This window comes from Salvelinus alpinus, chromosome 15 (genome assembly GCF_045679555.1).
Source record: "Salvelinus alpinus chromosome 15, SLU_Salpinus.1, whole genome shotgun sequence".
NCBI lineage: Eukaryota > Metazoa > Chordata > Actinopteri > Salmoniformes > Salmonidae > Salvelinus > Salvelinus alpinus.
The window spans coordinates 17,711,129-17,721,332 of NC_092100.1; the positions used below are offsets into that span (position 1 = coordinate 17,711,129).

At 38.5% G+C, this 10,204-nt stretch overlaps 1 protein-coding gene across 1 annotated transcript; it reads left to right on the plus strand.

The window, feature by feature from the left end:
* Window positions 1-260: 260 nt before the first annotated feature.
* On the plus strand, window positions 261-10,187 carry ddx49 (DEAD (Asp-Glu-Ala-Asp) box polypeptide 49). Its single transcript, XM_071342660.1, has 13 exons — window positions 261-534; window positions 745-868; window positions 965-1,050; window positions 1,140-1,261; window positions 2,297-2,484; window positions 2,840-2,980; window positions 8,698-8,773; window positions 8,907-8,983; window positions 9,099-9,196; window positions 9,293-9,367; window positions 9,530-9,618; window positions 9,734-9,805; window positions 9,908-10,187. The coding sequence occupies exons 1-13, from the start codon at window positions 420-422 to the stop codon at window positions 10,076-10,078; spliced, it is 1,434 nt and encodes a 477-aa protein (XP_071198761.1). The 5' UTR covers window positions 261-419; the 3' UTR covers window positions 10,079-10,187.
* The last annotated feature ends 17 nt before the right edge of the window (window positions 10,188-10,204 follow it).

Consider the following 10,204-nt stretch of genomic DNA (forward strand, 5'->3'; position numbering starts at 1 on the left):
GAAGTTTAATATTTTGATCCAAAATACATTTGTACTGCAATGATGATAGACTGCCTGCAGAGAGGAAGAGGCGAAGATATGTCCAAAATAATAAACCCAGTGCGTTTCTATGGGCTTATTTTGGACCTAAACTTGCCGCTTGTTGCTTTCCCGGCTTTTGGACAACGACTCCCATTTTTAGGCCGGAGACATGAGCATCTTGTCATTCATTATACAGACATATGCTGGCTACTGTGTTGAAAATATGATCAATTGCGTCATCCATAGGAGGAGCCAATATTGACGTCACCAAAATGCGACAGACGTAAAATAACACGAGGAGGATTTTCTGGGATTTCAGAGGATAATTTTGAACACGTTGGCTCACAAAACCAAGTATAATATATACTTTTCAATCTGGACTTTTGGAGAACTGCAAAATGTCGGATTTTTCATCTCTCGGTCTGTCAGATTGGCTGATTCAACAATGTAAACAAATGGGGATCAGTAAACCAACTCAAGTCCAGGAAAACTGTATGCCACCGATTCTGGAAGGTAACACTTAACGTTTGCTAACAAACTATGTATTATTTCTTGTAATGTATATATATATTTTTAAATATAAGGTTTAACCTTTATTTACCCAGGTAGCAGTTTAATGAGAACACATAACTTCTAGCTACAATAACGACCTGATCAAGAGTAAACAAACTAGCTATCAACATACTTTTTTTTTAGATATGATTTTGCCCCTCTGTTGTCTAGGTCGGGATTGTATGGGTTGTGCCAAGACTGGCAGTGGAAAGACAGCTGCCTTTGTGCTACCAGTGCTACAGAAATTATCTGAGGACCCATATGGAATCTTCTGTTTAGTTCTCACACCTACCAGGTTGGTGAATCTTTTGATAATTGTGAACTATCTTCTAGAAAAGGCAAGTATATAATGTTGAATGTTGTGTAATGTTTAAACTTGTGTCTTTTGCAGGGAATTGGCTTACCAGATTGCCGAACAGTTTAGAGTCCTGGGAAAACCAATGGGCTTGCGGGACTGCATCATTGTTGGTGGAATGGGTAATGTTGATTACCAACAACACTGCCTCTCATTGCATTCTTATTCAGTCGTCCAGTATGTTCTAATGTTCTGGTGATGTTCCCAACAGATATGATCACACAGGCCTTGGAGCTCTCTAAGAAGCCCCACGTCGTTGTAGCCACTCCAGGAAGACTGGCAGACCACATTCGGAGCTCCGACACATTCAGCATCAAGAAGATCCAGTTTCTGGTGAGTTTGTTGGAGAAGAAATTAATTGATGTGTCCACAACGGCAATTATGTTTGAGGTTGTCTAGGTGAGGATGTCTCACTGTCAACCAAAACAGTGAGACTGTTATGAACTACCTTTATATTATTAACTACCTTATGTGTTGAGAATGTTTTTTCCCCCCATTACAGGCAGACCACACCGTTCACGTCGCAAAATAAATTTAGAAATCTATGTTCAATTATTGCACCCACACTGCTCACGCGCGCCAACAAGTGTCTGCGTTGCCAAGGGCTAAAAAAAAAAAAATAGAAATCAGTTCTATTTATGCCGCAGATGACGCTGCAAGTCCTGCCTCTCCCATCTCCTCATTGGTTTATAGAAGCGGGTACCCACATGCCATCTCCTCATTGGTTATACCCACGTGGGTGACTGAAAGACGAACGATGTCAGTGTCGGTAATGCACCTAATTTATGAAAGTTGCCAATCGCAATATAAAGTCAAGAGAAGAAAAAGCCTGGAAGGAAGAGAGATGACTAGAAACGATTCGGTTGACCGTTTTATGTGTGGATTAATTGGCGGAGTAGAGGACCTTGTGCATTTCAGGTTAAATAACAACTCAATGTTTATATCCCAGGACACATTTGCTAGCAACAGCAAGTGCAAGCTAACTAGCTAAATTTCCATAAATGTTTAATGCTTTTCGACCTGTCCCCAAATTAATATAAATGATTCAGAGTTTGTTTTGATATTTTAACCTGCGTGTCGTGATCTCGTTTGGTGTGGGGGGACAAAATAAATGTATGCATGATGGCGCACGCGCGCAGCCAGTTTGGGTTCCGTGTTAGTGTTGTTGTTTTTTTATAGCCTATTCTTGATTTATCTTTGTACTTGTCAGGATGCACGGTCGTCTGCATGCCTTCTATTAGGAAGTAAAAATCAATTTAGTTAAATATCTTCTGCAAAATGTGACAAGTCATAGAGCCTAACGGTGACATTTTATTTTGTGACATGCTAATTGTAATGCACGGGCCAAATGTTAATTGTCTCTGGTAGATCCTTGATGAGGCCGACCGCCTGCTTGAGCAAGGCTGCACAGACTTCACCAAAGACTTGGAGGTGATCCTGGCCGCGGTGCCTGTCAAACGCCAGACGCTGCTGTTCAGTGCCACCCTCACAGACACACTACAGGAACTCAAGGGCATCGCCATGAACAAGCCCTTCTTCTGGGAAAGCAAGTCCGAGTAAGCTCTTAGCATGACTGACAACATGATGCACTACATTGGTACATTACATGATTAGTTGCTTAAATATGCATGTAGAGGTAAACCTCATTCTTCAAAACAGGACATGTCTGTCTTATGTTCTATTCCATAATTGTATATCATTTGTGTGCCCATGTGTATTTTAAACATTTTGACATGTAAATTGTACACTAAACTGAGTGGGAAAAGATTCTCAATTTAATTGACTGTTTAAATGAAGGTTATGTTCTCTCTTGATTATCAACAAATGGAGTAGCTCTTTCCTCTTTTTAAAAAAACAAAATGTGCTATATTGGTTCAACATAATTCAATTTTAAGTGTATTTTTCTCATAGGGTCCGCACGGTAGAGGAGTTGGATCAAAGGTACATCCTGACACCAGAGAAAGTGAAAGATGCCTACCTAGTGCACCTGATCCAGAAGTTTCAAGATGAGCACGACGACTGGTCGATCATGATCTTCACCAACACCTGCAAGTAAGAATGCCTTTGATCCCAATTGGTCCGGGAAGTCGCTCTGGATAAGAGTGTCTGCTAAATTACCCAAAAAATTGATTCAGACACTCAACTAGAAGGTCTGATTTCATTATTACTGAAACAGGATCCAAGTGGTAAACATAAAGATCCAGTCAATTAAAACAATTGGAGGCCTCTTACACTTCAGTGTTGTGATGCAAAATGCATACAATTTAAAAAGGTATTATTGGATATTATTCATCCTAATCAGACAGATTTTTTTACATGGACGATACATTGGAGATAATATAAGAGAAGTACTGGAAACAATAGAACACTATGAAAAATCTGGGAAACCAGGCCTGGTATTTATAGCTGATTTTGAAAAGGCTTTTGATAATGTATGACCTGTGTTTATATATAAATGCCTGGAATATTTCGATTTTGGAGAATCTCTTCTAAAGTGGGTTGAAGTTATGTATAGTAACCCTAGGTGTAAAATAGTAAATAATGGCTATGTCTCAAAAAGTTTTAAACTGTTTTGCAGAGTAAAACAAGGTTGTCCACTATTGACATATCTGTTTATTGCCATAGAAATTTTAGCTGTTAAAATCAGATCCAGCAATAATATCAAGGGGCTAGAAATCCAGGGCTTAAACACAAAGGTGTCATTGTACGCTGATTATTCATGTTTTCTTTTAAATACACAATTTGGATCCCTCCACAGTCTCATAGAGGATCTAGGTACTTTTTCTAACCTCTGGATTACAACAAAATGATGATCAGTTTACTATTACGTATTGGATTACTAAAAATACAGCTTTTACATTACCGTGTAGTTTACCAATACAATTATTTGATGGTGATGTGGACATACTCTGTATACATATCCCAAAAGAAAGAAATTAATTCACGCCAATAAATTTGAATAGAAAGTTAGCAAAAATAGATAAGATCTAGCTACAATGGAAAGGATAATACCTGTCTATTCGTGGGAAAATCTATCTGATTAACTCATTAGTCATATCCCAGTTTACCTATTTGCTTATGGTCTTCCCTACAACCTGTTTTTTTAATTATATGAGCAAAAAATATTCCATTTTATTTGGAAGGGCAAGCCAGACAAAATTAAACAGGCCTATGAATATGAATTCGGAGGGCAGAAATGATGAAATATTAAAGCATTAGGCCTCTCACTAAAGACGTCAGTCATACAAAAGTTATATTTAAATCCAAACTGGTTCTCTAGCAGATTAGTAAGAATGTCTCACCCCATGTTCAAGAATGGCCTTTTTCCCTTTATTCAGATTATAACCTCTCAATTTCAGTTATTTGAAAATGAAATCATCTCCAAATATCGCTATTTAAAAAGTCATAGAAATTTGGTTGCTATTTCAGTTTAATCCACCAGAAAAAAGAATGCAACATATTGTGGATAAACTCAAATATACTCATTTAATTAAAAAAACATTATTACATTTTTTTTTTTAAGTTTAAAAAAGGTATAATTTACAAAGATAGATATCATAAACAGGACTGGTGGAGTTATGTCACACATGCAGCTAACAAAAATATATGGAAATGTCTGCTCTACCCAAAACTACAACCAAATAATTGCAGCATTACTGCAAAAAAATGGAAGAGGTAAGTGAAAGGGGGAAAAGGTAAGGAACTTGTCTGCTGGCCCTGCATAAAAGACCAAAATTGGTTAAAGAAAATTGTGATAAAAAAAGGATAACAGTTTCATTTAATGACCAAAAAATGTACAGCTGTGCCGTATAGATTGCAAAATAGTTGGGAAGAGATTTTCAATGTACCGATTCCATGGCACATGGTTTATGAACTGATTCGCAAAACAAAGCCGGATTCAAAACACAGAATTTTTCTATTGAAATTTCATGCAAAATTCTTGCAACCAATAGAATGTTATATATGGGAGATATAACCATCCCAGTTCTGCAGAATTTGCTGCGAAGTGACTGAATCATTAGGTCATTTGTTTTGGTACTGTATAAACAGTATGTAGCTTGCTTTTGGTTGCAGGTCCAGGAATGGTTGAAGAAGTGCAACATTAACCTGGAGCTAACTCTGCAGATAGCAATACTGTGTGATTTGGAAAGTCATAGTCAATCGATCAATAATATAATACTTTTAGCAAAAAGATTATCTTTAATGTACAATCTGTAGAAACTATGAGAATAGAGGTTCAGAACTTTTGTGAAACATCACAGCACAGTTTAAAAATATATGTCAAATGGAAATAAAAAAAATGGTTGGTGTTAAGAGATGGATGGGAGGGGCTGAGTGGATCTGAAGGGTGGGAATAAAAACAATAAGATAACTAATGTAAAATACAGTGCCTTGCAAAAGTATTCACCCCCTTGGTGTTTTTCCTATTTTGTTGAATTACAACCTGTAATATAAATTGATGTTGATTTCATGTAATGGACATATACAAAATAGTCAAAATTTGTGAAGTGAAATTTAAAAAATAACTTGTTTCAACAAAAAAAAGTGGTGCGTGCATATGTATTCACCCCCTTTGCTATGAAGCCCCTAAATAAGATCTGGTGCAACCAATTACCTTCAGAAGTCACATAATTAGTTAAATAAAGTCTACCTGTGTGCAATCTAAGTGTCACATGATCTGTCACATGATCTCAGTATATATACACCTGTTCTGAAAGGCCCCAGAGTCTGCAACACCACTAATCAAGGGGCACCACCAAGCAAGCGGCACTATGAAGACCAAGGAGCTCTCCAAACAGGTCATGGACAAAGTTGTGGAGAAGTACAGATCAGGGTTGGGATAACAGCTCTGAGTATTCTTCTATAATGTGTAATGTGGTTGGAGAACACATGGCAAGGGATCTGAGACCATTCCTCCATACATAATCTCTCCAGATTCCAAGGTCCACACTTGTAGACTCTTCTCTTCAGCTCATCCCACATGTTTTCTATGGGGTTTAGGTCAGGGGACTGGGATGGCCATGGCAAAACCCTGATTCTGTGGTCAGCAAACCATTTTTGTGTTGATTTTGAGATGTGCTTTGGCTCATTGTCCTGCTGGAAGATCTAACCACAGCCCAGTTTAAGCTTCCTAGCAAAGGCAGTCAGGTTTGGATTTAATATCTGCTGGTACTTGGAGTCCATGATACCATGTATCCAAAGAAGTTGTCCAGGGCCTTTGGAAGAAAAACAGCCCCACAACATCAGAGATCCACCACCATACTTCACAGTGGGGCTGAGGTACTTCTCTGCATGGCTATCTTTCTGTCTACACCAAACCCACCTCTGGTGTTTGTTTCCAAAAAGCTCTATTTTGGTCTCATCTGACCATAGAACCCAGTCCCATTGAAAGTTCCAGTAACATTTGGTAAACTGTAGGTGCTTGAGTTTGTTGTTTAAAGACAGCAAATGCTTTTTTTATGGCAACCCTCCCAAACAACTTTTGGTTATGTAGGTGGTGTCTGATTGTGGTTTTAGAGACTTTCTGACCCCAAGACCCAACTAACGTCTGCAATTCTCCAGCTGTGATGCTTTAAAAAAAAAAAGGCCACTCTTAACCATCCTCCTCACTGTGCGCAGGGTCAATATAGACACACGTCCTCTTCCAGGCCGATTGTTAACATCTCCAGTTGCTTTAAACTTCATAATTATTGCCCTGATGGTGGAAATGGTAATTTTCAACCGTTGAGCTATTTTCTTAGAGCCATTTGCTGATTTGTACAGCTCGACAACCTTTTGTCACACATCATTGCTGTATTCTTGGGTCTTTCCCATAGTGATGGATGACTATGGGAACTTGGCCTGTGTCACCTCATATTTATACCCCAGTGAAACAGGAAGTCATGGCTTACCACTTAAGTGTTCCTAATCACTCAGGTGAACTTAAAAATATTAAATATGAATGGGAAGATACTTCAGATAGATTTTACTCATAAGAATTCATAGGGGTGCCAATAATTGTGGCACACATGTTTCAGAGAAATATTTCACAATTTTTCTTTCCAATAAATTTTACTAAAATTAGAGGTTTGTGAATATTATATATTTTTGTGAATAATTTGAATGAAATGCCAAAAGGATGAACAGCAAATATTGCACATATTTATCAAGGATGCCAATATTAGTGGAGTGCACTGTATGGAACCATGTATTAACCAAAAAAATGTTAAACAAATCAAAATGAGATTCATCAAAGTAGCCACCCAGTCTTGGCATTCTCTAAACCAGCTTCATGAGGTAGTCACCTAGAATGCATTTAAATTAACAGGTGTGCCTTGTTAATTTGTGGAATTTCTTTCCTTAATGCATTTGAGCAAATCAGTTGTTGTGACAAGGTAGGGGTGGTATACAGAAGATAGCCCTATTTGGTAAAAGACCAAGTCCATATTATGGCAAGAACAGCTCAAATAAGCAAAGAGAAACGACAGTCCATAATTACTTTAAGACATGAAGGTCAATCTGGAAAATGTCAAGAACTTTGATTTTTTTTCTTCAAGTGCAGTTGCAAAAACCATCAAGCACTATGTTGAAACTGGCTCTCCTGAGGACCGCCACAGGAAAGGAAGACCAGAGTTACCTCTGCTGCAGAGGATAGTTTTATTAGTTACCAGCCCAAATAAATGCTTCAGAGTTCAAGTAACACACACACCTCAACATCAACTGTTCAGAGGACACTGCATGAATCAGGCCTTAATGGTCAAATTGCTGCAAAGAAACCAATACTAAAAGGACACCGATAAGAAGACTTGCTTGGGCCAAGAAACATGAGCAATGGACATGAGACCGGTGGAAATCTGTCCTTTGGTCTGAGTCCAAATTTGAGATTTTTGGTTCCAACTGCCGTGTCTTTGTGAGACGCAGAGGAAGTGAACGGATGATCTCCGCATGTTTGGTTCCCACCGTGAAGCATGGAGGAGGTATGACGGTGTGGGGGTGCTTTGCTGGTGACACTGTGATTTATTTATAATTCAAGGCACATTTAACCAGCATGGCTACCACAGCATTCTGCAAAGATACACCATCCCATCTGGTTTGTTCTTAGTGGGACTATCATTTGTTATTGAACAGGACAATGACCCAAAACACACCTCCAGGCTGTGTAAGGGCTATTTGACCAAGAAGGAGAGTAATGAAGTGCTGCATCAAATGACCTGGCCTCAACCCAATTGAGATGGTTTAGGATGAGTTGGATCGCAGAGTGAAGGAAAAGCAGCCAACAAGTGCTCAGCATATGTGGGAACTCCTTCAAGACTGTTGGAAAAGCATTCCTTATGAAGCTGGTTGAGAGAATGCCAAGATTGTTCAAAGCTGTCAAGGCAAAGGGTGGCTACTTTGAAGAATCTCAAATATATTATGATTTGTTTAACACTTTTTGTGGTTATTACATGATTTCATAGTTTAATAGTGAAGACATGTTGAAAATAGTAAAAAATAAAGAAAATCCCTTGAATGAGTAGGAGTCAACTTTTGACTGGTACTGTATATATATTTACAAAAATATATGGTGGATTGGAAATGATGCCGACAATTACATAGATTCCATCAATCTGCACTATTAAAGCTGATCTAACTCCTAGAAGTAAAAATGTAAATGACTGAAGAGCCTGGAAAAATATGAAGATAAGAAAATAACCAGTAGAACATGCGCTGTATCGGCCTTTTGACATACTTTGTCAATATAGAATTACTGTTAGACATTGAATCATTAATGCACTGCATTCTTCCTACAGGAATTGCCAAATCCTCACAATGATGATGCAGAAATTCAACTTTCCAACCATCTCCTTGCATTCAATGATGAAGCAGGTAAACAACCCCAGCTCCTGGGGTGTAGCTCTATATTCATTGATGGGTTACATGACAAGTTGAAACCCATTTAACATGTGCTTCATAATAATAACTCATGTTTATTTGGACATTGGCTTTGTCTTTTTCACAGAAACAACGTTTCGCCAACCTCGCAAAGTTTAAGTCCAGTGTCTTTAAAATCCTGATTGCAACTGATGTGGCTTCCAGGTAAGAAAGCTGTATTCAACATCTGTGTGTGTATAATCTTCACAAAATATTATCAATATATGGACAGGTTACAAACCATTGTGAATCTCATCTATTTTCATGTCCACATTGTCAGAGGTCTGGATATTCCAACAGTCCAGGTTGTCATCAACCACAACACGCCAGGTCTGCCCAAGATCTACATTCACAGAGTTGGCCGAACTGCCAGAGCAGGTAACATTCCTCCTTCACTATCTCTGCCTGTTATAACATAGGCTGCTACTGTACAGACTTAGACGTATAAACAACTTTTCTCTGATTTGTCTAAAGGAAGGCATGGTGTCTCGATCACACTGGTGACACAGTATGACATCCACTTGGTTCATTCCATCGAGGGGCAGATCCGTAAGTATCAAACATGCATTGAAAAGTAGAGTCAACAGTTGTTTTAGTATTGCTTGCTACCCTTCAGACATGCCTGTTAGCCATTTGTGAGTATCACTACATAGAATATGATCACAGGGCAGAAAGCTCAAATTAATTTGTTTTGCTTTCCCCTTTGTCCAGAGGCCAAACTGAAGGAATATCCAGTGGAGGAGAAAGAGGTTCTGAATATCCTCACTCAAGTCAACGTGGCCAGACGGGAGTGTGAAATTGTACAAATACCTATTCTATTTATACACAGACATTTCCGTTGTGAACATGTGGCTGTTGGATAACAAGGGCTCATATTTCTGCTGTGACTTGTCTCACCATTCCTTTTGTTTGCAGAAACTTGAGTCAACAGATTTTGATGAGAAAAAGGAGATCAACAAGAGAAAACAGATGATTCTGGAGGGGAAAGTATGTTCACCATGAACCACACCTCCATGGTCCGAGTTAGTTTTGCTGTGATGAGGGTTTTAGTCGATTTGTTCTGATATTCCAACTACTTGCCTGTCACAGGATCCAGACGTGGAGGCAAAGAGAAAGGCTGAACTGAAGAAGATAAGGAGTGAGAAGAAGTTGTTCAAGGAGAGGATACAGGAAACCATTCAGAAGAAACAACATGGGATGCAGAAGAAACTGATGAAGCAAAAACACATTCAAAAGAAAAAGGCAGTGAAGTCCACATGAATCAACACTGTACATTTATGAATTGTGTATTTAACAAGGCCAGTTGCCCATTATTGTGCAACATGTTTTATAATCTGTACATTTCCAAATAAATGGCAGTGCATCAACATTTTACTTTCATAAAAA

Excerpts from the sequence above, each read along its gene's own strand:
- ddx49 (XM_071342660.1), top strand. The coding sequence starts at position 420 with ATGTCGGATTTTTCATCTCTCGGTCTGTCAGATTGGCTGATTCAACAA. Across the intron at positions 535-744 it reads TATGCCACCGATTCTGGAAG|GTCGGGATTGTATGGGTTGT; the intron begins GTAACACTTAAC and ends TCTGTTGTCTAG. Across the intron at positions 1,262-2,296 it reads TCAAGAAGATCCAGTTTCTG|ATCCTTGATGAGGCCGACCG; the intron begins GTGAGTTTGTTG and ends TGTCTCTGGTAG.